Source organism: Vicugna pacos, chromosome 8, assembly GCF_048564905.1.
Source record: "Vicugna pacos chromosome 8, VicPac4, whole genome shotgun sequence".
In the NCBI taxonomy this organism is placed as follows: Eukaryota; Metazoa; Chordata; class Mammalia; order Artiodactyla; family Camelidae; genus Vicugna; species Vicugna pacos.
Genome location: NC_132994.1, coordinates 7,991,427 through 8,018,229, shown reverse-complemented (window position 1 = coordinate 8,018,229; position 26,803 = coordinate 7,991,427). Strand labels below are relative to the sequence as shown.

The following is a 26,803-nucleotide window of genomic DNA, read 5'->3' as shown; positions in this document are numbered from 1 at the left end:
ACTCGCACTTACAGATGGGGACACTGAGGCTGGGAGGTGCGGACTGGCCTGAGTCCACACAGCCGTGAGAGCCCGGGGTGGCTCAGAGCCGGAGGCCATGCACGCCCAGCTCTTGCTATGCCTACAGGCCCACCAGGAAGGACACCAGCAGGGGACTGCAGAGTAGGGACCGACCTTGTGTCACTGGCCAGCTGGGCCCAGGCAGCAAGAAGGAACGAGTCCCTGTGGGCAGGTGGCCAGCGTGTGCAGGGTCAGCAGAGCAGAGGTGCCAACACCAGGATCCTGGGCCAGTTCTGGGGCGCAGGCTGCAGTCTCCCTCCTCTGCCTGCTGGCCCAGCTGCTGCGTGGGGTGATGGCCAGCCAGGGGCTTTGCGAAGGGTGCGAAAACTGAGGCTTGGGGGCAGAAGGCACGTCCCAGGGTTCACATGGAGGCAAGTCCAGGATGGGCAGTGCTGGCTTCCTGCGCATCCCTGCTCACCTGGGCCGGGAGCTGCCCCCCTGCCCTGGGTGTGAGCGGGTGGCACACACAAGCACCCTCTCCTCTTCTATTATGTTTGTGTATTATTAAATTTTTGTTTACTGCTTTAATGATTAAAACTTTGTAACTGGATTTTTTTTTTAAATAGTACCAGCTGCTCTACCAATGATGGCAGAAATTGGTCCTCTTCTGTTAGGTATTTGCGAGGGAGGTGGGCATTCCAGGCACTTGAACCAGGAGTTTCCCTTTCCTTACGCCAGCCCTCTTCTCCACCCTCAGAGGCTAGTCATCCATTTATACACCGGGAATCACAGGTGAAGTCAGTGGAGAAAGTTCCTCTCCCTTCTTTCTTCCTCCCCCTCTTCTTCCTTCTTCCTTCTCCTTCAGCTTCTCTCTCTCCTCTCTGCCTGTCCCTCTCTAGCACAAGGCCACAGGCCCGCTGCTCCACCCAGCCTTGTCCAGGGAGACCGTCACCACCTACGTCTGCCAAGCCCATCTCTCCTAAGGAAATTGCAGAGGATTAAGTTCTCAGGACTCATCAAGAAATCTCGGTTCCCAGGGAAGCATCCCTCAGAGTCCTCCTGGATTTGGGGGGCACGGGATTCCTAGGACAAGGGCACTGTACTGCATGGTTCACTGTGGGACCTCCTCATGGGTCTCCCACTGCTACTGCTGGCCCCTCATCCTCCCCACTGTTAGGAATCGGCCACTTCCTGGGGACAGACACCTGTCTGTCTGGTCATGAGGCATTCTCTGACTGACAGGCAGCAGACATTCAGTGAATGTCTCTAGAATAAATTAGCACAAACATCACATAGATCTAGATATAGGATATTCCTTCCCTTCCCACCAACGTGCAAGACTCCCTCAGGCTCGCCTGCAGTCAGTACTGTCAGCAGTGCACATCCCTGCTGCTGGCCCCCAGCACCGTTGTTTCAGCCTGCTTTTCAACTTTGTCTATAAGACTCTCACTGTGCACACTCCAGAGGGTGTACCAGTTGGTTCACCAAGAAGAAGACACTAGAGATAGAACAGTGACGGGTTTATTAGGTGTGACAACAGGATAGGCAACAGCAGAGGACTGAGCAGGGAGACACTCGGGCCGTAACGCACATCTGACATCTTCTCTAAATACATCGTTGCCACAGCTCAGGGTCCTCTTCAAATTTCAAACTGTTCTGTAAGGCAAGGAGATTTTGATTTATTTCAGTGAGATCCTGTTTTTTTCTCCTATATACATTTTGTCATCCATAGTGTATCTGGCCTCTGATGAACACTTTGATGTGTGTCTCCATCTGTGTGTCTATATGTAATGAAACCGTCTTCAGATCTGAGATATAGATCTCAGATCTTATATATTCTCATAATTATCTTTTTTAGTTTATTCTGCAGGATCTAAATTTTAATGGGAGAATGGGGGAGGGGCTTGCCTTACCCATTGAAACAGAGATTGCAAATCTCAGGGTCTGAAGCGTTAAAGGCTTAGTTTAATTTAATGTGCTTCAAAGTCCGTCTTTTGATGACTTTCTGTGTGGAGACATTTTCTTTTAAACCATGAGAACGTGAGTGCCCCTCAGACATTCTGCAGATCTCTTGTGGACTTAATCCCATCTTCCTCTCATGGCATCAGAGAGCACACTTACACCTGTTGCACAAGTAACAATGCAGAAACTCTGTGGAGGCCCCACTGAGTCTCGGCCTTAGGGGCTGGACAGCAGGAACGAAAACTAAGAATTGGGATATTGTGACATAACCGTGGAAGATGCAAAGCTGAGAGCTGGGGTGGTGACTAGAGGGAGCAGGGGTGTGGGGAGAGGGGTCCACTGATCCCCCTTGGCTTCCCCCAAGGAACCTGCCTCGTGCTGAAGGGCCAGGCAGCTGCTCAGCTGACCTGGATCCTGGCTGCTCTTTTCAAAGCATTGGGCCTAATAAGTTCAGGCACACAGACTACCCTGAAAGAACCAAGTCAGTCTTCCCAAACATCCAGGGCATTCTTTCACCCAGATCTAGAACTTTCAGAAATCCAAGAGAAGTAGTTATCTTTATACGAGACTGTGAACTGAGGGCTTTCTGGCAGCAGTGGGTTCTGATGGGGCTAAGGGCACAGCTGCACTGAGGCCCCCGCATACACACGTGGCTGTGCGAGGACCTCACGCTGCCTTCACACGTCCCGCCCCAACTGCCTGCCCTGCCGGGAGTGACCTCCCAGCTCCATCTAAGTGAATCCAACAACCCCCCGCCGGGCATCTCCTCAATTTCTTCTTTCTCCTCCACAAACTCTGCTCTACTCCTGTATGATTCACGTGTCCCCCTTTTGTACGCTGGGGCCCTGTGCTGGCACTTCTGTTATGAATGTCTCTCTCCCGTAATCTCTTGCCCACCCCTCCAGGGAGCACCTTGAGCCCTTGAAGTTAGGGGTGTGCTTCATCCATCACAGACTCCATCACATGGTCTGGGTACCAGGCGCAGCTGCAAAACTGGCGTGTCTAACTTTCTGTCAAAAGCCTCTTTCTTTCTCTACAAGAAGTGCTCGACGCCCAGCTCAGTTTGGGGAAATGATCAGCCCAATGTACGTGTGCCCTGAGAACCGTGAGGAATGAATGTTACAATGTCCTCAGTCAGGTTTACACCTGCATTGCAAAGCCCTCAGTGCCATCTCTACATTGTCTCCAAAAACTCTTGAAGAACAAAGCTAGAAATACTTTACAAGTGGACTCATATTGCTCAGATCACCTTACCATATGGCGGAGGTGGAGACAGTGGGTGACAGCCCGGAGGGCACCAGGTTGGTCCAGGTGGAGGCGGCCAGTAGCCCGTGAATGGTGGAGGGCCGCCCATGAAGTAGGGCATGCAGGATGGTCCTGGGAAAGGACAGGGCTCTCCTGCATCCATACCAACCTGCAGAATAGAAGAGAGAGGGGTGTTGTATGACAGACCGAAGCGCCAACAGCAACAAAAGCTGAAACCCAACGCAGCAGCTATCAGCACCTGGCACCCTCCCCTCCACCAGGTTCCCTGAGAGCAGCACAGAGCCACAAACTCCACCACCACCCCCACCCCGGGTCCTGCCTGCAGCCTGGGCTGCACAGGACACCAAGGGGATAAAACACTGTCACCACACGTCACTGCCTGTGTCTGCAAGTGAGAAAGGCAAGGGTCCTGTCCTAGGGGATGAACAGAGGTGCCAGCAAACTGAGAAAGTAGCGCCTTCCCGACAGCCAGCCTCTCTGTGCAGGACGGCCCTCCCCACCGCCTTTCCCAGCCCCACGGGAGCTGGCTCTTCGTGGACTAAGAACACAGAGGGAAGAAGGACGTGGAGAGCCCGTGCTCCACACGTGGAATCAGAGCTGCCCCTGGGTGCTCACTCTGCCTGCAGGCCCCTGTCCGGCCCTCTCTGCTGCCTCCTGACAAAGGGCCCTTCTCCTCCCTGGAGGGGCTGCTCCAGGGCACAAAGAGCTCGGGGAGGTGGGCATCCTGCAGTCCTGTAGGGGAGCTGCGAAAGTGCTTCTGAGGGGACAACGCTGCCTACAGAAGGTTGTGGCTCAGCTCCAGTCATCTTTATTTACATGTAATTCTGAATTTCAAGTACATTATGAGGTGCAGACTAAATTTGTCCTATAGAAAGACAATGTGGGAAGTCTAAATTCCACAACTAACACAAAAGTGATTTTATGCCATGTGTAAAATTCCAGATGTGTGATGAGATACAGGAGCAGCTATAACAGCTTACAGGGCAGGACCGACCCTGCTTATAGGAATAAAATGCTTTGATGGGAATCGGCCCTGCAGGTAATCAGGCATTTTCACTGTGGGCTGTTCCATTGCAGGGTATGTTTTCTACTACAAATGGAACATCTCTGAGATTCAGGCTTTCATACCAAGAGTACAACTGGAGGGAGTCTGTAAGACACATTTACTTTCAGAGAAAAGACAGTAATGGGTTATTAAATTTACTATATCCAAGAAGAGTTCAATTGCACAAGGCACATGTTATAAAGTTGGAGGAAGGACTTTCCTCATTTTTCAGCTACAAGGATTAGAATAGACATTCTAAACAGGAGAATCACCTCCCCCAACCAGGAAAGGAACAAAATAGCAACAGTAACAATGTTTCAGTAGCTCAGGGGCAATCCCAAGTAAAGGAGACCAGGAAGGAGTCAGCGGTGCAGGAGAAGTAAGATTAGTGGAGTGAGGTGTCCCCATCCTCATGCTGAAGTGGGAGGAAAGGGCACAGGGCACAACCACTGAAGGAAGGACACAGCTACTGAGGACAGGACAAGCTGGTTAGAACCAAGACGGTGGAAGATTTGACTTCCAGTGGACCCTGAGCCTCATGGCGCACCCACAGTCACCATGTCAGATCCCAGGCTGACCATTAAAGGTCAAAAAGTGTGCGGGGGGGCATTTCCTGGAAATCGTCACCCCTTCCCCAAAGTAGCTTAAGTAATCCTCCTACTCATTAGCATATGAAATTACTGAGCCCACAAACCCAACAGCTCTGCACCTGGTGGTCGCTCTCTCTCTTGCCTTCTGAGACAGCCCGCACTCTGTCTACGGACTGTGTATCTACCGTTACTTTAAACTAAACACCCCACAGCCCTCAGTCTCTCTCCCTCTCACTTTTCTGAGATGCCCACATTCTGCTGATGGAGTGTGTATCTCCTAAGCCATTTTCCCTTCCGAGTGAGAGGGACTCCACTCTGTCTATGGAGTGTGCATCTCTCTAAACAAATGTGCTTTCACTTTACCATGCCTTGCTCCTGAATCGTTTCCTGTGCAAGGCGAGAACCTGTTCTCCCTCGACAATGTGTTTTTGAGAAACACACAGACAAAACCCGGTGGTCCTCAGCCTCGAAGCCCTTACGGCTTTTGTGGGCACCACCAAAGGTGATGGGCTGAAGGGAGAAGCCCACTGGCTCCTGGGGAAGAGTCTGAATTTGAAAAGTAAGTAATGACACAGTAGATGTATCACAGAGCACACAATCTAGAGATGAGGCCAAGAAAGAGTGCTGTTAAAAAAAGACAAAAGTTCCCAGAAATAGTTACAACTGCACCACAGAATTTACCTGGGCTTCCTCAGCCTCCTCAGTAAGGCAGGCGCTGTCGTTCCTCACAGGGACGGCACCAGGTCCTGAATCTGATAAAGGCAGAGCAGAGTTGAAGGTTTACCCTCTCTGACGGAGACTGTATGGAGGAAGCACGAGGCCTTCATACCTTCCTCCAGGAGCTCACGCTCCCACCCATGCCCCGGTCTCTTCGCAGAGGCCGCAGGTCTCCCTCATGTCTCACGTGACCCCGAGGACGAGGGGACACTGGACCCCTGACTCTTGACGAGGACACCACAGAGCCCTGGTTCAGGTGTTTCCATAACTAACCAACCTGGATGGGAGCTCAGGGCTCAAATCTCTGGAAATCAGCACTAAAACAGGGGACTCACGATACACTTCAGGGAAAATCACAATTTCTACAAAGGTTGAAAATTAAAAGAAGAGTCTTTCGTAGGAAGAGTATCAGCAACCCCTGAACATGAGCTCTCCCTCTCTCCCTCCTTAGCCCACTGGTAAATTTTTTAAATCTTTCAGTCTGATGCAATGTCTTATACAAGTGACCAGGTGTTATGCAAGTACTTATGAAAGAAGTGGCCTTAGAAAGACTAATATTGTAATAATGGGTGAAAGAATGGTGAAATATATGGACAATTCTTTGGAAGATTTTAGAGTTAGACTTATAACTCTGGAAGAGTGATATTATGTGGTAATTTAACTTACTAATTGGCTACTCTAGATCACTATGCAACATTTTTTTATAAGGATGAAGGGACCTGCAAAATTAGGACAGAATTGCCTGCTGTCTTAAAGCAGATCTTGGATAGAATATTTATCCATCAAGACAAATGAAGAAAAACTTTTTCTCATCAGGACATACTGCCTTCATTCTAAAATGCTGTGCACGTTATTTTTCTCAAATAAAAGGAGAATTCAGCCTTCAACATTGTCTCCAGGTTGGAAGAGGGTGTTGACACTCATTTCCTCTAGTGCATAGAAACCAACCAAACCAACCTACCAAGAGGCTGCAGGGCGGCCCACAGTCCCTGGAGGGGCATGAGCTCCACTGTGCACAGGAAACAGAGCCCTGCTGGCTGGTGGCATGTGAAGAAAACAGCATCTTGTCAACCAGCTGAGAACCTGTTCTCTGCGGCGAGTGTATGGCATGGTGTCCAGGAAACCTAACAACTGCCCATTCGGCAGCTTTTGCAGCAGAAATGAAGCAGCTGCTTGTCACAGTGTGCTCCTTACCTCTCAGTGGAGGATGCAACCTGTATGGTCCTCTTGAGATGGGTCGCTGCCTCGTATATTCCTCTGCCTGCCTCTGTCTGCAGATTTCTTCCAATCTTGAAGATGAGAGAAAGAACGGTTTCAGTAAGAGTTACATTATCAATTCCTCTACTAAACACAAAACAGCTTATCCTTAAAAATCTCAAAACACCCTTAAAAATGTATGTCAAAATTCTGTACCTTTGTTTCAAGTAGGCAACCTCCCATCTCATCTCTCTCGTTGCCCTCCCCTGGTCCAGAGCCCAGAGCTGCGGGGGGGGGGAAGCACATCCACATTCAGTTGTGGCCGACTATGCACAAAGGTAAGGAAGGACACACATCCTTACCCAGTTGTCTTGAGCCACCTCCTCAAGAAGAGCGATCTGAAAAGTCAACACATCAAGAAACACCCCATGGTTAGGGATTCTCAGGGCCACAATAATTGTCTGCATCAGGTGCTAAGAACTCAGTGTGTCAGGAAAAAGGCAAGTTACCCGGTATTTGAAGCTGTCCTCTGTTTCCTGCATTTCCTGTTGCAATTCTTCAACTCTTCTCCTATTAGTTACAAATTGTTTCATCAGATAAAACACAATGCTGGGTATGATTTTAAATAACCTGCCCAAGTCCACATTATCTGAACTACACATTTATACGCATTATCTAACCGTATAAAATACATTTCATATTATTATAAAAGTACAGGAGGTTCAAAGCTATTGCTGCATTAATTCCTTCCTTAATTATTACTTAATGCCTGCCAAGTTCTGCATTGACATAATTTGCTTTCCCATTCTCAACATTTTCCTAATTTATCCTGTATGGAGTATCTTTCATCATAAAGCTTGATTCTTCTTTTCCTTATATCCTTATCCTGTTTCTCAGGCTTACAACAAGTGGGTCTCTCCAACGGCATGGTCATATTTATTGATGTGATTGATGCTACACCAAACCGCCTTCCTAAGGTTGGTAACAATTTATAGCATCTACAGAAACATCCTTGTGAACCATCCTTCCACATAGTCCGGCCAGCACAGGGGACCAGGAAATTCTTAGCAACTTAATAGTTTTAAAGTTAAACCTTTAACTTAACATGTGTAAAACATAACATTTCCCTTCCTATGTGAAGTATCTATACAAATGTCTTCTGAACATTGGTCTTGGTCTCTGTGATATTCTGTCTAAACATTTTAGAAAAGTTAAAAAAATAATCCAACAGGTGTTTTCTAAGCCACAGGTGTTGAGGGGCAGAACTCACTTGTACATTTGTATCTCTTCTTCAGCCAATTTCAACTTCTGCTCTACTGCTAATAGGTGCTTCTTTTCCACCAGCTCACATCCTTTCATGTCCAGCTTCCTGAGAGGGGAAAGAAACCCTGTGAAATTCTGCCATTTTTTTCTCCCAGAAATCTGAAGGGAAGAATTCGATGTTCTTTCTGCCCTTCCCCATAAACACATACACTGACAAATACAAAGGAAAAACTTAAAGGCCCCACTAATAGATACGACAAAACTAAACTCAGGCCTCTGGCAAGTGTTTGGTATCTGAGCTTCCCTTCAGTCTCCATCCCTATTCATTTGTAGATAAAGTAAACACACATGAAAAGTCCACATGAAATGCACACTGTGCCCTCCCAGGCTCAGGCTCCTGTGATGGGGACAGCGTGAGCTCACTGTGTTTCAGTGTGGAAAACAGGGCCTGCTCAAGTCATCACAGCCAAACACATCAGGATGAAGCAGGCGTTTGTGATTTTTTTGATTTCTCCTGGAGAGCCCTGATTTTCAGTCAAAGCCTTGGCAAAACCTGATTCTTCAGGGAACATAAGAAAATGTTTGCTTTTTAATGTGGGTTGATGGGTGTGATGTCCTTGACCTCCCCCGAGAATGACAGGAAACGCTGGACAAATTATAAAATCCATAATCAAAGGTACCAAATTGCTAACAAGCCAGGAAGGAACGTGAGGCCAAGATGGAGAAGAAGGAAGCCCAGGACTGAGGTCAGCCTGGCATTTAGGGCCACTTTCCCCAAGGGTCCTCCATTAGCTGCAGAGGAAAGTACTGAGATGCAGAGCAGCCCAGCAGCTGATGCCCCCGCCCCCCATGCACGGGCACCACAATCACGGTCCTTCAGCAAAGGTGATCCCTAGAAACGCCCACAGGCCTCAGCTGGGACCCATGAGAGTTAAGTGCCAGGAATAAAGGTGGACAGGAGACACACTGGCCTCAGGAGGGCTGAGCCTACACTGAGTGATCTCCATTGCTAACTGGGTTCACAGGATGCAGCACTGCTGGCGCTCTGATCACCTGCCAGCAGTAAACCCTCATCTTCTCTGCAGCAAGTTAACCTCACACTAGGCGCCAAATTCTCTCTATTTTCTACTCAATGTCTAGAGTTTAATAAAAAAAAATGATAGATGCATGGCAGGTTGTTACAACATGATGGGACTGAAACCTGAGGGCAATGAAAATGGACCCAGTGGATCCAGATAATGAAGAGATCAAATCTAGTCCCAGTACCCACTCCAATCTCAAACTAATTACAAACAGGTACTCTGGTAACCAGTTAGAGTGGAATGGAAGATGCAGATTACAGAAATCAAGGCAGAAAAGTAAACACAAATCTGTACTTACTGAATATGGTAATAAAAGATACGGTGGCATGTACTCTAAAGCGTATTATAGCATCTACATGGTTCCACATTCATTCACACGATTTATCATAATTAACACAGGAACACCTTACTTTTCTGCGTCCTTCTTTCTTTGTCCACAGATTCCTTCAAGAAAGTCCACGTTCTTCTGCCTGAGGAATTTGGCTTCCTTGCCCACTTTCACAGACCCCGATGCAGCATGGCGGTCTTGCCTTTTCTTTTTACTTTCTGTAAAGCATGAAACAATTGTCTTTGTACGTGTACATGTGCACTCAAGAACTTGGCTGTGGTGGGGAGTGGAGAAAGGAGACAATCTTGGAGGCAGGAATCCATTATTTACCCTCCCAGTGCAAACTCATTTCTACTACAGGCATGTCTCATTTTATTACTCTTCATCGAACACGTATTTTTTACAAAAGCCTTGTGACAACCCTGAGTCCAGCAAGTCTATCAGTGACACTTTTTCCAACCTCATTTGCTCATTTCTAGTCTCTGTGTCACTTTTGGTAAGTCTTAAAATATTTCCATCTTTATCCTTACCCATTCCTTTAAGGCAAAGCCCAACCCAGAGAAGTCCCTAACTCTCATTTATTCTATGAAACCAGAGAGAGATACAGAGGCTACAAAAGAAATGTCTGAAGCCAGCAGATTTTGGTCCATGAAGTTTAAGGAACGATTCCATCTCCACTATATAAATGTGCAAGCAAAGCAGGAAGAACTAATCCAACAGCTGCTGCAAGTTATCCAAGAGACCAAGCTAAGACAATTAATGAAGGTGGCTAGACTAAACAACAGGTTTTCAATGCAGAAAATTGGAAGAGGAGACCACCCAGCACTTTCATAGCTGGAGAGAAGTCAGCACCTGGCATCAAAGCTTCAGTGGACAGGCTGATTTTCTTGGTAGGGGCTAATGCAGCTGGTGACTGTCACTTGAAGCCAATGCTCATTTAACATTCTGAAAATCCTACACGCCATAAGAATTATGCAGAATCTACTCTGTGCTCTATAAATGGAATAAAGTCTGGGTGACAGCACATCTGTTTACAACACAGTTGACTGATGATTTTAGCCCACTGTTGAGACCTACTGCTCAGAAAAGGAAAACATTCTGTCAAAACAGTACTGCTCAGTGACTGTGCACCTAGTCACCCAAAAGCCCTGATGGAGATGTATGAGATAAACACTATTTTCATGCTTGGTAACAACATCCATTCTGCAGCCTATGGATCCAGGAGTCATTCTGACTTTCAAGTCTTACTATGTAAGAAATACATTTTGTAAGGCTATAGCTGCCACTGATAGTGATACCACTGATGCCATGGTTTCAATAGCATTGGTTCACTCCATGACTTCATGTCACATTTCTGTAATCTTGCAATATATCCCCATCTTTATCATTGTAAAGAAATAAAATATATTTGTTGAGGTGACCGGGGATCAGTGATTGTTCATGTGACTTTTGCAACTATTTTGGAGCCCCACAAACTGTTCCCAATAAGAGACATCAAACTTAACTGATAGATGTTGTGTGTGTTCTAACTGCTCCACAAACCATCTCTTCCCTCATTTCCCCCTTTCCCTTCAGGCCTCCCTATTCCTTGAGACAAAACAATGTTGAAATTAGGCCAATTAACAACCTTACATTGTACTCTAAGAGTTCAGATGAAAGAAGGTGTAGCATATCTCTCACTTTATGTTAAAAGCTAGAAATGAAATCAAGCTTAGTGAGGAAGGCATGTCCAAAGATGAGACAGGAAGAAAGCTAGGCCTGTTTCACCAAACAGATATCCAAACTGAGAAGGCAAAACAAAACAAAACAAAACAAAATAAAAACCTGAAGCAAGTTAAAGTTTTACTCTCCTGAACACGAGAATGATAAAAGGAACAGCCTTAAAGCAGATCCAGAGAAAGTTTCACTGGTCTGGACAGAAGATCAAGCCAGCCGCGACATCCCCGAGTCAAAGTCTAATCTGAAGAAGGCCCTAAATCTCTTCAATTGTATGAAAACTGAGAGGGGAGGAAGCTGTGGAAGAAAAGTGTGAAGCTTACAGAGGTTGGTTCATGAGATTTAAGTAAAGACGCCGTCTCCATCACATAAAAGTGCAAGGTGAAGCAGAAAGTGTTGGTGCAGAAGCTGCAGAAAGTCATCCAGAAGGTATGGCTAAGATCATTAAGGGAGATGGCTAAACTAAACACCAGGTTTTCATTACAGACGAAACAGCCTTACATTGGAAGAAGACACCCCCTAGAACTTTCACGGCTAGAAAGAAGTTAATGCCTGGCTTCAAAGCTTCAAAACAGGCTGACTCTCTTGTTAGGGATTAATGCACTTAGTCAGTTTAAGTTTTGAAGCCAATGCTCACTTACCATTCTGAAGATCCTAGGGCCCTTAAAAATTATGCTCAACCTACTCTGCCTCTGCTCTGTAAATGAAGCAACAAACCCTGTGTGACAGCACAACTGTTTACAACACGGATGACTGAGTATTTTAAGTCCACTGTTTAGACCTTCTGATCAGAAATAAACATTCTTTTCAAAATATTACTGCTCACTGACAACTCACCTGGTCACCCAAGAGCTCTAATGGAAATGATATGAACGCTGTTTTCGTGGCTGCTAACACAATATCCATTAGGCAGCCCACAGCTCTAGCAGTAATTTTGAATTTCAAGTGTTAGTATTTAAAAAATAGATTCTGTAAGGCTATCGCTGCCATACACAGCAACTTCTCTGATGGATCTCAACCGAGCAAACTGAACGAATTCTCCATTTTAGATGCCACTTAGGAATATGAGTGGCGTCAGGAGAGGGGAAAGTATCAACAGACAGGGAAGTTTGCAACAGGCTGATTCCAGTCCTCATGGATGACTCTGAGGCGTTCAGACTTCACAGCAGGAAGTAATTGCAGATGTGTGCAAATAACAAGAAACTAGAATTAGAAGTGAATCCTGAAGATGTGACTGAACTGCTGAAATCTCATGATAAAACTTTCAGAAATGAGAAAGTGCTTCTTAAGGATGAGCAAAGAAAGTGGTTTCCTGAGATGGAATCTACTCCTGGTGAAGAGGTGAAGACTGTTGAAGTGGAAGAATGGAGTTGGAACAGCATATAAACTCAGCTGATAAAGCAGCAGCGGGGTTCAGAAGGGTTGACTACAACTGTAAACGAAGTTCTACTGTGTTTACCAAACAGCAATGCATGTTACAGGGCAATTGTTCACGAAAGGAAAAGTCAGCTGATGCTGTGGCAAACTTCCTTTTGCCTTATTTTAAGAAATTGCTAAAAGAAAAAGAAAGAAATTGCTACAGCCACTCTATCCCTCAACAACTAACACCCTGATCAGTCAGCGGCCCTCAACATCGATCCAAAACAATCCACCAACAAAAAAGATGATGATTTTCTGAGGCTCAGACGATGGTTAGTAGTTGTCAGCAGTAAAGTATTTTTTACTTAAGGTATGTCCTTTTTTTTAAACATAATGCAATTGCTTACCTTAATAGACTACAGAATACTGTAAACACACCTTTTATACTATATGCACTGGGAAACCAAAAAAATTCATGAGACCCACCTTGTTGTGGTAGCCACTTTACTGTGGGGGTGCAGAACTAAGCCTGCAATACCTCCCGGGAAGGCTGTACATGGGGTTTTCTTCCCAACAAGGAACATACCTTCCAGGCTGCATTCATGAGACGTCAAGGCTCTGTGCTTCGAATCCTCAGATCCTGCCCTCAGAATGCTTGACTGCAAGACAGATTTGAGAAAGCATATTCAACAACACTGTACACATGTGAATGTACTTAACACTAATACAATGTAGACTTGAAAATCATTGTTGTGGAGAATTTTACATTTTTTAAAAATAAGAAACTTAAAAAGGAATAATCATGTTCAGATCTCTGATTTATATAATCTTTAAAAGGTACATATTGTTACCTGATCCTTCTCGTTCTCAAGCTGAGCATTTTTCTTCTGGACATGATGTTCTTCTTTACTGACATGAACTCCATGAGGGGAGAACTGAACCTAAAACAAACAGTCTCACTAATGACTTAGTTCCCAAGAACAAAAATCCTCAAGCAGATAACATAGAAATTTAACATTCTAAGACATGACATACTTGTTCTTCATCAAAGCTAAGCTGTACAACAGAACTCTGTAGCTAACAAAGGTAATTTACATCTGGAATTTCTGAGATGTTCATTTTAGTAATGCCTTTCAGGACGGGGTGGTGGGGGGTAGTGCCAAGATGGCTGAGTAGAAGGATGCTCTTAGCTCACCCTCTCCCACAAATACATCAAGAGATACATCTACAGATCCACCCATTTGCTCTGGACACCTGCTGAACTTTGGCAGAACATCTCTTACTTCAAAAGAAAAGATTCCTCACAAAATCTGGTAGGAGAAAAAAAAATAGGAAGAAAGAAAATCAGTGCAGGACCTCTCCCGTGGGGAGGCAGCCGCAAAGGAGGAGACATGCTCTTATTCCAGGACACGCCCTCTCCAACAGAGAGGTCAGCAGGGACAGAGGGGGCCTCTGAGGCTCAGAGTAGTGCACAGCAGCTGCTTGGCTAACAAAACTGACAGAAACCAGCACAGAGGGTCCCTGCGATCAATTCCCAGCTCTGCACACAAGAGATGGCAGGGGTGGGCCGGGACTGGCTGCTGGAGCCCGGGTAGAGGGCTGGGGCTGACTGTGCAGAGGCAGTCTCAGGGGGCTGGGGTGTGCTGTGGGCTGTGGCTGGGGGTGTATACAGAACAGAATAGCCTGGGATCCCCACAAAAAAGCAACACTGCTGGTGCACATGGGGGTGAGGGGCGCAGCAGAGCCAGGCCATAGCCACTGTCTCCACAGGCCCCTAGCAACACTACTGATGCATTCTCATAAGATGAGAGGTGGGGCTCAGTCAAGCCATCATACTAGCTGGTGCAGGGCTCCTGGGTGGAGGTGGGTGAAACCTGAATCCATACCCAAGGGCCCTGCAACTTCACAGGCGAGACTGAAATTTCTTTGCAGCCCCAGGCAGAGGGGGCGGATTTGGTTCATGGGTGCCTTTTTGAGCACGTGTCTCTAGGACGAGCGAGCAAGGAGCAGAGCTCTGGTGCACCACAGGGGCACAGGCAGCCTTTTCAGCAGATCTGCATAATGTATGCACACTTGGCACTGGGGATGGTGCTGACTCAGTAACACACCACGGATCCACATGTGTGATTGCACTATCACTGTGGCAGGTCCTACTGCCTGATGTTGGCAGATCTGCACTGCTGGCTCTGAGGGCACACATCTCTACAACATACAAGCAACAAGTAGAGTCCTGGTGCACCACAGGGACAGGTACAGGTACAGTGTTTTCAGTGGACCTGTGTACCGTACATAAACTGGGTGCTGGGGGTGGTGCTGACCTGGTAAATGTACCTCGAATCCACTACATAAGCAAGAGAAAGGATATAAATCACATGATCATCTCAATAGATGCAGAAAAAGCATTTGATAAAATGCAACACCTCTTTATGATAAAACTCTTAGCAAAGTGGGTATAAAGAGAACGTATCTCGATGTAATAAAAGCTATTTATGGCATCCCACAGCCAGCATAATACTCAACAGTGGAAAGCTGAAAGCCTTTCCACTAAAATCTGGAACAAGACAAGGATGCCAATTTTCACCATTTCTACTCAGCATAGCTTTGGAAGTCCTAGCCACAGCAATCAGGCGAGAGAGAGAAATAAAAGGGATCCTACTTGGAAGAGAAGAGGTAACATTGTCACTATTTGCAAGTAACATGATACTATATATAGAAAACCCTAAAAGCACCACACAAAAACTACTAGAGCTGATTAAAAGAATTCAGCTAGGTTGCAGGATAGAAGATTAACAGACAGAAGTCAGTTGCATTTCTTTACATTAACAATAAAAAATCAGAAAAAGACAATAAAGAAACAACCCCTTTTAAAATTGCATCCAAAACAATAAGATAATACTTAGGAGTAAATCTGACCAAGGAGGTGAAAGACTTATATGTGGAGAACCACAAAACATGGATTAAGAAAATTAAAGGTGACTTAAAGAAGTGGAAAGATATCCCATGCTCTTGGATTGGAAGAATCAATATTGTTAAAATGGCCATACTGCCCAAGGCAATCTACAGATTTAATGCAATCCCTATCCAACTACCCAGGACATTTTTCACAGAACTAGAACAAACAATCCTAAACTTTATATGGAATCACAAAAGACTCAGAATTGCCAAAGCAATACTGAAGAAAATGAACAAAGCTAGAGGAATAACCCTCCCAGACTTCAGATAATCCTCTAGAAATACAGTAATCAGAACAGTGTGGTATTGGCACAAAAACAGACATGTGGATCAGTGAGACAGAACAGAGAACCCAGAAATAAACCCACAGACATACAGTCAATTAATCTTTGACAAAGGAGGCAAGAATATACAATGGAGAAGAGACAGTCTCTTCAGTAAGTGGTGTTGGGAAAACTGAGTAGCAGCTTGTAAATTAATGCAGTTAGAACACCCCCTCACACCATACACAAAAATAAAGCCAAAATGGCTTATAGATTTAAATATAAGACAAGACACTATAAACCTCCTAGAAGGAAACATGGGCAAAACATCCTCTGACATAAATCTTAGCAATGTTCTCCTAGGGCAGTCTACCCCGGCAATAGAAATAAAAGCAAAAATTAACAAATGGGACTTAATTGAACTTAGAAGCTTTTGACAGCAAAGGAAACTATAAACAAAATAATAAGACAACTTATGCAATGGGAGAAAATATTTGCAAATGATGTGACTGACAAAGGTTTAATTTCTAGAATATATAAACAGCACATACAAGTTAATAACAAAAAAACAAATGACCCAATCCAAAAATGGGCAGAAGACCTAAACAAGCAGTTCTCCGATGAAGACATGCAAATTGCCAATAGGCACATGAAAAAATGCTCAATATTGCTAATTATAAGAGAAATGCAAATCAAAACCACAATGACATATCACCTCACACTAGTCAGAACGGCCATCATTCAAAAGTCCACAAACAATAAATGCTGGAGAGGCTGTGGAGAGAAGGGAACCCTCCTACACTGGTGGTGGGAATGTAGTTTGGCATTGCCATTATGGAAAACAGTATGGAGAGTCCTCAAAAAACTAAAAATAAACTTATCATACAATCCAGCAATCCCACACCTGGGCATATATCCAGAGGGAAATCTAATTCTAAAACATATATGCACTCCAATGTTCATAGCAACACTATTTACAATAGCAAAGACATGGAAATACCCTAAATGTCCATTGGCAGATGACTGGATAAAGAAGTTGTGGTATATTTATACAATGGAATACTACACAGCCAACAAAAAGAATAAAATAATGCCCTTTGCAGCAACATGGATGGACCTGGAGACTGTCATACTAAGGGAAGTTAAGTCAGAAAGCAAAAGAAAAATACTGTATGATATCACTTATAAGTGGAATTTAAAAAAGGAAAAAGAAGACAATAGGGAACTTATCTACAAAACAGAAATAGACTTGCAGACATAGTAGACAATCTTATGTTACCGGGGTGGGGAGGAGTGAGTAGGAGGGGATAAATTTGCAAGTTTGAGATTTGCAAATATTAACTACTATATATAAAAATAGATTAAAAAAACAAATTTCTTGTGTATAGCACAGGGAACTATATTCAGTATCTTGTAATAATATTTAATAAAAAAACAAGAAAATGAATATATGTGTATATTCATGAATATACATATATATGTGTGTATATATATGTATGACTCAGACGTTATGCTGTATACCAGAAACTGACACATTGTAAGTGACTATTCTTCAATTAAAAAAAAAGAAATAACACGTTTACAAATTTTCTGTAGATTTTTCTTATCCACTATGTGCATGTAGGATGGAAACATAATATGTACTAGGATTTCAAAAGAAACCACTGGGCCATATGCTAAAAAGAAATGTCTAGTAGACACATCTCATACCAGCCTTTGTGTCATTAAAGCAGCTGATCTAGTTTGGGCCAAAGAGAAAAGTCAAACACATGGAAGTTGTAAGAAGGTATAAATAGTTCATGGGAAGTTGAATTTCCTGCTTTCAAGACAATGGATTAGTCAACTGAGTGACAAGGCTAAAACAAAGAAGGTCTGAAATCTTTCAAGCCATACAGCTTAAATGAATGAGTTTTCCTAGTGAAAGATACATACTGTGCCCAGATTCACTGCGAAAATTCTCTGCTCTCATTAAGAGGGATAGGACCGTCCAACATGGCTTGAAACCTATAGGATTCTCTTCTACAGTTTCTCACTTCTATTTTTCTTAAAGGGTAGTGCTAAATGATATAAAAATTACCCAGGTTTGTGAATAAAATTATTCCTAGGCCCTTAAATTAAAAAAGAAATGTTACTGTGGTATTAATGCTTGAAATGAGCAGCATGGAAGAATGCAGGGTCCAATTCACCCAACGCACAAAAAAGCCTCAGAAGCCAAATGACAGTAACACTGAGTGGCAAAATTCTCACCAAGTTGCGATTCTTGACACTCTGATCTCTCTTAGATCGTAGTTCGGTATGTATTTCTCGAATGACATCATCAAGGATTTCATTCATCTTCTCAAGTGTTTCGATATCATCCTACAAGAAAACACAGAGGTCAGTAATAGTCACTCATTACTTTACTTCTGTTTTTGTGGTGTGTAATCTTGGAAAAAGAAGGGATTTTTTTTTAACCTGAAATCTATGTACTTCATTGGAGAGAATTTTATTTTCCCTCATGGCTTCTTTAGTGTATTTCTTTATTTCGTTTATCTATACAATTATGTAAGAATGGATTCAGAAATCAAAACCATTAATTATAGAAAAACCTATCTCCTGTGGGTGAGTCCTTACAGAAACAAAGAAAACAGTACTTTACGTGGGTATGATGTTTGCTTTGAACGGGCTGTTACAGAATATAATGAAATGGACCACCAGGAGGAAAGAAAGAAGAGACAGTGAAGTCAGCGAGCTAGAAGGAGGCAGACGCCCTTCAAGGGGAGGCCATGAGAATGGGAATGAAAGGTTGATTATACCTTCTGTGTGCACCTGGATATTTCTTCTACAAGTTCTGAGTTTTTCTTCATGCAACGCTTGATCGCCTCAGAAATCCGGTGTAAATTAACTAAAAAGAGATAAAAAAACCAATCTCTAATATTATCACCAAAACAAGCAAAATCGGATTACCCCAACGTTTCAAAAGCAAAGCCACGTTATCCTGGTACTCTGAGCAAAAATATCCTTTCAGCATTACTGTGATCCCTGAAGAAGGCAAATTTAGTTAGTAGCATTTTAAATGCAAAAAAGAAATGTGAAGGTAAGAACTCTATTAAAGTGAGATTCCTATTCAAACTTTCTTCAAAAATGGGGAAACACAATACAATGTCTCCACCTAATATCACATCATTAAGGAACAAACTGCTTAGAAAATGTCAACAGTTCAAATAGCATCTTCATCAATAGATACAGAAGAGAAAAAAATCAAGCATCCTATGTACTTAAATGTTGTCCTCTTGTTATCAAATAAAATAAGTAGATTGTTGCAATTGCTTTAAAAAGGCAAAAGAAAAAAAGAAATTTCCTGACTTCTTTCGGATTTTCCCCACTTCCACCCAAAGTTTATTTACCCAGAGAAATCCTTCTAATGTCACTTGATTGTTTACTCAAAAACCTCCAATGTCTTTCTGCTGCCAGAAAATTTCCTTTCATAAGAACCACGGTGGGTAGCTTGGAAGGACACAGCCTTCGGAATCAAACACCCCTGGGTACAATCTTGGCTTTACCTCTTACTTGCTAGAGAACATAAACACCTTACAATCTGAGTCACAAGGGTCATCAGCCCCAGACACGAAAGTTCTCACGCACCGTGTAGGTAAACACTCGCCTTACAGGTGGATAACACCACAGAAAGACCCGAGAGCAGGGCCCAGGAAGCCAGAACCTCCTGACAGGCATTTAATTATATTGTCTGACCCCAAACTACAGACTTATCCTCTATTTTAACAACGTGACATCTCTGCTGCCCTGAGGTCACACCTCTCTATCCCCTACACTGAGGTTGCACTTCACCACAAGAAACACCAGCATTCGAGGACCTAATAAATGTGTGCCAGACGGCTGTCCTGCCTCCCCACACACAGCTGCACATAACCGTCACAGCCTGGGAAGCCTGCACAGACCTCATTATCCCCATTTTACATCCTTTCATTTCTGCTCATTCGTTAGTGACATTCAAGCTCCTTCCACTGATGAGTCAACACATAGTTGAAGCCTCTGCTGTGACACAGACTTTGACTGGCGATATCTGTCTTCATCTCTAAGCCTTAAGCTTGATAACCTCAGACAGTGTTGTAATCTTTACACTTCCCCGTGAGCCAGGTCAGGCCAAAGTACTCCCCTCAAGCTTCAGACTCACCAGATTCCTTAACTATTCTAAACGGAATTAAACACACCTACGTCTTCCCACCAGTGTGACCTGTCCCCTCTCCTGGGCTCCTGTCTCAACAGGTGGTGACTCAATCCTAAAATGCTGTCATTTAGGACACAAACCAGGAATAGTAAAATTGTGAAGAGGCGAATTAGACCTAAGAAGTCAAGGTATTTACTTCCAGTCAAATTAGAACCCACAGAAACACCTGTACTGAGAAACTATTACAAAGAAAACAGAAGCCTGAAATCTTACCTCGATATATTCGATGCTTTACCTAGAACAGAGAGAAAGAAAATTAAATTTGATGTAAAAGCATGTTATTTTGCATAAACTTACAGTTCCTAACAAGCCAAACTGTGATCCAATGGCAGTATACAAATGATGCAGCCCAGTATAATTAATTTATAGAATTTTTTAAAGTAAAAAATAATTTCCTATTCAATTGGTGATATTTCGATACCCATTTTTGAGTAAGAAGCAAGGTAAATATCTAATTTTCGAAGAAAAGATTTGTTTACAGTCTTCTAAATGAGCACCAGTCTATTTAACTTTAATCCTGGAAATGGCAGATATTTTAATTACTATCCTAAAGCACCATTTATCTCGCATTATATTTTGTCAACTCCAGTAGCCATAATGATCCAGAACCAAGGACCGTTTTCAAAGCCTCTCAGGAAACAGTAGCAAAGGCAAAATCTTTGGACTAAGCTATGCCTCTTTCACGCGCCAGAAACACCTTAGAAAACGTCTACTCACTGTTAATTATTTGCTGAACTGTGAAATGGTTCCAACAAACCAGGTCCTACGATCTTTCCCAGACGACTAGTGACAAAGGTTGCCAAGTCAGAGGTGGAGTGGAGACTGGCTAGACAAAACGCACAAGCAGCAACAGTAATGAAAGTCGACATTTACGAAAAGGGTGAAAAGAGCTCCCACGTGTGACTCAGCCCTGAAGACAGCACTGGGTGACAGCTCAATAAAATCCAGGCAAGGCCCCTGTCAAACACCGTGTCCTGGCCCCTGGTACATAGTTCCCAAATCAAAAGTTGTAAATGGCGATCAGATGCTGAGTTTGGCCTGAAAAACTTGCCAAGATATCAGAATATCATGCAGTAGTCCAACAGCACCTACAATAATGCTATCGCAGGAAAAGCACCGAGAAAGGGGAAAGGGGAAAGCCAAGGATATCCCTTTAAAGTCACACCTTGCTCAGCAGTGAGCACCTTCTGTCCGATGGCATCTCACCCACAGGCAGAGACGAGCGGGAGGAGAAACAGGCATGTGACCCAGAGGAAGGACTGAGGGGCAAAAGCGCGTGCTGAGGCTGCGGGGCAAAATATGGACACAGACAAGAGTCCCTTGAAAATCAGAACAGAGGGCTGTTCCAAAAGCGGGAAGCAGAGTGGGGACATGAGCTGCTTCCCTTCTCCCTCTCCAACCGCCTTTGCACCCTGTGATGTTCTTTCTTCACAGGGCACCTCATGGCCAGTGAGGGATAAAACACGCCACAGAAATCCAGGAGAAAGACCTTTGATTTGAATTAATTTTCCAATCCATATGCATGAAGAAATTTCACTTACAATGACAGGTCTGTTACAATTACTAAGTCAGGGGATCTGTTCTCAATTTTAGAACTTTGCACTCCAAACTCTGCCACTTGGACCAGTTAATTTAAGTCATCTGCAAAGCTCGTTTATACAGAATAATTTCTTCCCAACAACATTAGATAACTGAGGCATCTCTCAAATATGCTCTTGTCCTGCTCTCTCCTAAGGTAACGTATTAAAAGACCCTAAAATAGAAACCATGTCCAAGGGTGCCTGGGACATGAATGTGCTTAGAAATGAGAGGATGTGACAGAGTGAACAGAGGATGCTTTTTGCCAGGACCATTTCACTTCACTACAGTCAGTTCCGTTTATCAATTAATCGTGCCCTAGTGTTGGTCTTAATCTAATCATGTCTTCAAATTTCATCTTGGTGTGTTAATAAAAGACTGCTGCACGTGTTCGGAGAGTAAAATGCTTTTCCAGAGAATAAGGTATTATATGAGCACAACAGGATATAATCAAATCAGCAAGTTTTGTAAACAGAAATGCATTAGAAAAAATTTTGAAATTACCTTGTCCCCTATAGATAAGGATGTTTCTTTGTTCTATTTTATTCTATTTTCATGCAACGTTTTTTATTCATTCTTAATGTAAATAGAAGGACATACCTTTTTAGCTACACCGTATAGAAACTCATGGTTTCTGCTTTTTCCATTTGACACTAACCTTGTGTATTTTTTCCATTTTTCAATTTTATTAGGTAGAATTATTATAATTTCACTGCACATATACACTATATTGCATGTAAAAACATATGTACAATATGCTGCACATATTTTTAATTTACTTTTTAAACTTACACAGTTATCAAAGGAACAAAGCCTACCACAAAATAAGAATCAACAGAATGCAGTAATCCAACCATAAAAAGTCAAATGTACTTACACATATTCAAGAATATTGTCCATTTCTTGAAATGTCTTTGCAACATATGAATTTTAAAAGCTGCCTAATATCACACTGTATGGATGCACAGTAATTTAACAATTCTCTTACCAAGGATCATTTAGGCTGCTACTGTACTTTCCCTTCTCAAACATCTTTTTTTAAATTTTATTTATTCTATTTATTGAATTTTTAATGTTCTCTATTTCTTTCATATAACCGAGAAGAGCCTAATGTTTGACATTTCTCTTATTTTTTCGAAAAATAAAAAGCCAGTGAAATTGCCTTTTTCACATTGATCATCAATGGTTTCTATCTCCTTTGAGTCACTAATCCGAAAAAGAAACAAGCCTCATTTTCATTATTCATTTATTTTTATGAAGTCAGAGTTTTCATTTTCAGGAAAAAAAAAAGCTGGGGAGAGCTTCTAGTTTTTTCTTGCACCCCAAATTTTGGTCATCACTACTTCTGGATTTCAATTACTGATTTTTCTTTGTTAAAAATAAGAATTAATATTCCTGTTTTTTTCCTAAAATTTTGTGCTTATATCATTGTACACACCTGGCCTAAATTTCATTTTATCCTGGCCACACTTTACCTCACCCTTTTAAATGAAAGATTCTGCTTAGGAGAAATTTTTTCCTCTCCTTTTCCACTCTCATCCAACCCAATTTTCTTGCTTTAGAACCTCTCATTCACTTCCTAATTTAGCAACTCCCCCCACCCCCAGCATATTCTAAAAGCACAGTATCTTGGTGGTTAAAAGGGATTAGTCAATATATTTAACCTGACTCAGTGGCCCCACAGTTTTAGTCTCTTTGGCTTAAGGAAGGAGACAAAAGGCTTATTACTTTTTCAACTCTACAAACCTTTACAAAGCCAGGCACTGACAGACACTGGGGATTCAGAAATGAACAAAACATGGTTTCTGTCTTCAGGAACCTCATAATCTACTGGGTGGAAAGATAAGTAAACAAATACCAAATATGTAGACAAGATTACTTCCATGAGAGGGAGATATTACGGGAGCATATAACCCAGGCTGTGGGCGTTCTTAAGAAAGGGATGCCTGACCTGGGCCTTGAAGGACGGAGCCCCAGAAATCCTCAAACTCTAGAAAGAGTCTCTGCCTTCTCACACATCTTTAAATGCATGTCTGGTTATTTCATTGGGGTTATGAGAAATGGAATCACACTGAATTAAAGGAAATCAACATTTTTAAGGTTTCACATATTCTTAAATTATATCTAAGAATCATGAGAAGTCACAAGTCCTTAACAGTGTAAGAAAGTGCCTATCAAAGGTTGAGATCTTTGACTTCCTTTTCATAGAAAAGAACTAGATCTTAAAGTTTTCTTAGATTATAGTCGTCATACTGAGTTCTTTATTTTAGAAGTTTAAAATATTTTCTAAGGTTATTTCTATGTCAAACATCAATTTGCATTCATGTTACTAATCTGGAAGAAAACAAATGCAAGGTGCAGGGACTATCAAAGCCCTTGGGTATTTATGATTCAGGGGACAGCTATCGAGTACCATAATATACTCACAGCAAGGATCGTCTTCCAGAGGTAAATGGCCAGGATAGCAATCACCAGGTAGGCAGCAAGGAGAGACTGCAAAGGAAACCGTAAAAGTCAGGGCCAGGATGAAGGTGGTCAGGCACCATACCAAGTAGGTGAAATCAAAATCATGTTAACATAATTTAACTAATAAAATGTCTCAACGAAATTTAAAATATAGCTGTCACAAAGATTCATCTTTCAGAATCCTAAGCCACTGTCCAACAGGTAACCACAACTCTCACATATCCCCAGTGGGTCCCACTGCTTCCAAAAAGGTGGGAACTTGGCACACTCGTGTTTGGTTAGTGGCTTGTAGGGTTGTTAGACACTGTGACTGTGGGTGTCTTTAAGTAAAAGCTCCACTGCCAGTTGACCTGAGACACTACTGAATTTTGCCTGTAACGCTGTGCCGAAATCTTTCTGCTATTACAATTATATTGGAATTAATACGTCAGTAATAATTAAGCTGAGAATATCCTTAAGACCAAATAACTAAAACCATTGATTTTTAAAAATTTTTTTCACCATTGATTTCCATTCTGAACCAGGGCACACAATGTCAGATTTCTGAAATGTGTAAACGATTTGCATATAAGAGGAATCCTGCATATCATATGATTAAAACTATGGGAATAAAAGCCAGTTAAAAACACAATTCCAAATACTCACCAGCAAGAATTCATCTTTAGGTGTTAGCAACATAATGGAGTGCAAAGCTATCTTTGTCTCATTCCTTATTCTACAACCAGTAACAGCATCAGCAATGCAACTAAGTTGCCTTTGCCCAGCACACCAGGATACCGGAGAAGCTTGCACTTCCGTGCAACTAAAGGTGGGTGGACTGCAACTCAGAGTAGGCAGAAGTGAAGGCACAGGGGGAAGCAGTGCATGCTAGTCCAGCTATCCAGCCCTGGCGGCTCAGCCTGCATCCCAGAGAACCCAGTAGCAAGAGGGGAGGTGGCCACACGACTGCAGCCTTGCAGAAGAAACAGTGCCCACAGCCACAGGTAACTGTGAGGTCATGGAGCCCGGGACCCTGGCCCTCCAGCTGCTGAGACAACCCTGGCCCCCCACCCACAGTGGCAGATTGAGCCCAAGAACCTGACATCACTGGACACAGCAGAGGTGGTCTCAGGACCCCGACTCCCCTCCCCCCTCCCCCCTCGCCCTGGGGTGGCAGAGCCTCTGACTCAGGAGATCTCAGACAGGAGGGAAGTTTGTAAGCACTTTATGATAGCAACAGAAACAGACTCACAGGCACAGAAAAGAAACATGGTTACCAGGGGGTAAAGGGGGTGGGAAGGGATAAATTGGGAATTCAAAGTTTGCATCTCTTGGGGAGTGATGGAAATGTTAGCTTTATTGATTGTGGTGTTGGTTTCATGGGTGTGTGCATCTATCAACATTCATCGAATTGTAAAAAAAAAAAAAAAAAAAAGGAAGAAAGCATGCCATGAACTGGAGGGCGTGCTCCCTTTTTACCTCGGGTTCCGGTTCCACTGACTGGAGGTGGAAAGCGGGTCCCCAGCTCATTGTCCCGGAAGGTCCTGGTATTTATGTAGCATTTAGTGCATTCACGCCCCCCGCTCAAGGCAGCTCCGTGTTCTCTCAATTTGCGTTGGGATTTTTCCCCAGAGACATCCTTGAATCTAAACAAGGAAACAAACCACTGCATCTAAGATTTAGCTCGTCAAGGTTCCAACCAACGGATACTTAATTTCATCAGCAAGCCCTCTGCAAACTGTCTTTCTGAAAATGAAAGCTAAAGCAGCGGCAACAGCCTAGAAAGCCTGAGGGTCTGTGCCGCTCACTACCCGGTCCCGGAGAAACCTCACAGGTCCCCCGACTCAGCGCTCGGCCCCAGGAGGCAGCTTCAGACTCACCAGAGTTGGTCCAAAGCCTCCGGAGTCTCGCTGCCAGGCTCGGCAGTTTCCCGCCAGGCGCCGCAGTTTCCCGCCACGCGCAGCAGCGCCCGGCAGAGGGCGCCCACGCCCGGCGGTTGGGACCAACGGCGCCTCCTCCGGGCAGGGAGGGCCTGGGTTCCAGCCCCGTTTCCGCGGGGAGAGCCCCCGCTGCGTGTCCATCACTTCTGGTGCGCGGCGGGTGATCCGCGCCAGCCCAGCCTTTTCCCCTGACTGGGACCTATCCTACGCACAGGGACTGGAAAACAAGGAAATCTTTGCTTTTCTGAGTGTTGAAAGGGACCTAGAATTTATTAATGTATTTGCATAATATGCACTGCTTTAAGCACTTGTCTTAAACCCAGCCTACTACTTTACATATGCTAGACGACAGGTGATTGCATTTATCCATGAAGATAGTTCGGTTAAACCAAATTTTCACATCTTTTATGCTATTTTTCAAATTTCTCATCACATCTTCATCTAAAAAAGACTCTAGTCATTAAAAAAAAAATTCAGTTTATACCAGACTGTTTCTCTAGCATCCCCATCCCAATCATGAGCTTATTTCAAAAGTTGCCATTTGGTGACATACACAACAGGGTCAGGATGCAAACCCTCAGGGGGCTACATATCTGATGTTAATTTACTGCATGCATCCTTGGCTAATATTTTCAATGGAAAGTGCTTTAGAGATGGCAGGCAGATAAACTTCCATCAGTCCTACAGGTATCCAATGTTACGACCTTCAAATAATAACTTTTGTCACTTCACAAGCAGAGGAAGATACGGAAGAGAAGGCTGTGGTGTTTTAAACTGTGCACCTACCATCCGGCACCCCCAGATTGGCAGTGAGCGTGAGGGTAGCAACCCAGTATCCTGGTGCACGTTGCTAGTGCCAGAGGGGGGAATAA

At 43.6% G+C, this 26,803-nt stretch overlaps 1 protein-coding gene across 2 annotated transcripts; it reads right to left on the bottom strand.

Moving 5' to 3' along the window:
- Positions 1-1,505: 1,505 nt before the first annotated feature.
- On the bottom strand, positions 1,506-25,959 carry LOC116279678 (transport and Golgi organization protein 1 homolog). Of its 2 annotated transcripts, XM_072965507.1 has the most exons (17): positions 25,872-25,959; positions 25,471-25,637; positions 23,974-24,039; positions 20,182-20,203; positions 18,536-18,624; positions 17,988-18,098; positions 13,377-13,466; positions 13,112-13,184; positions 9,533-9,668; positions 8,048-8,146; positions 7,287-7,347; positions 7,140-7,175; positions 6,994-7,061; positions 6,775-6,869; positions 5,545-5,615; positions 3,217-3,376; positions 1,506-1,656 (listed from the first exon to the last, which is right to left on the bottom strand). In XM_072965507.1, exons 2-17 carry the CDS (start codon positions 25,519-25,521, stop codon positions 1,640-1,642), a joined length of 1,245 nt encoding a protein of 414 aa, XP_072821608.1. In that variant the 5' UTR covers positions 25,522-25,637; positions 25,872-25,959; the 3' UTR covers positions 1,506-1,639. The 2 variants fall into 2 exon arrangements, 1 of the variants encoding a protein (XP_072821608.1); XR_012074783.1 differs by lacking the exon at positions 6,994-7,061 and having other exon boundaries at positions 1,635-1,656.
- Positions 25,960-26,803: the final 844 nt, after the last annotated feature.

What these genes read in the sequence shown, in the direction of transcription:
- LOC116279678 (XM_072965507.1), bottom strand. Translation starts at nt 25,521, where the DNA reads ATGAGCTGGGGACCCGCTTTCCACCTCCAGTCAGTGGAACCGGAACCC. An exon ending in AAAGCATCGAATATATCGAG is followed by an intron (nt 18,625 to 20,181) that starts GTAAGATTTCAG and finishes ATCTCTTTTTAG; the next exon opens with TTAATTTACACCGGATTTCT. An exon ending in AGGTGGCTCAAGACAACTGG is followed by an intron (nt 7,062 to 7,139) that starts GTAAGGATGTGT and finishes CCCCCCCCGCAG; the next exon opens with CTCTGGGCTCTGGACCAGGG.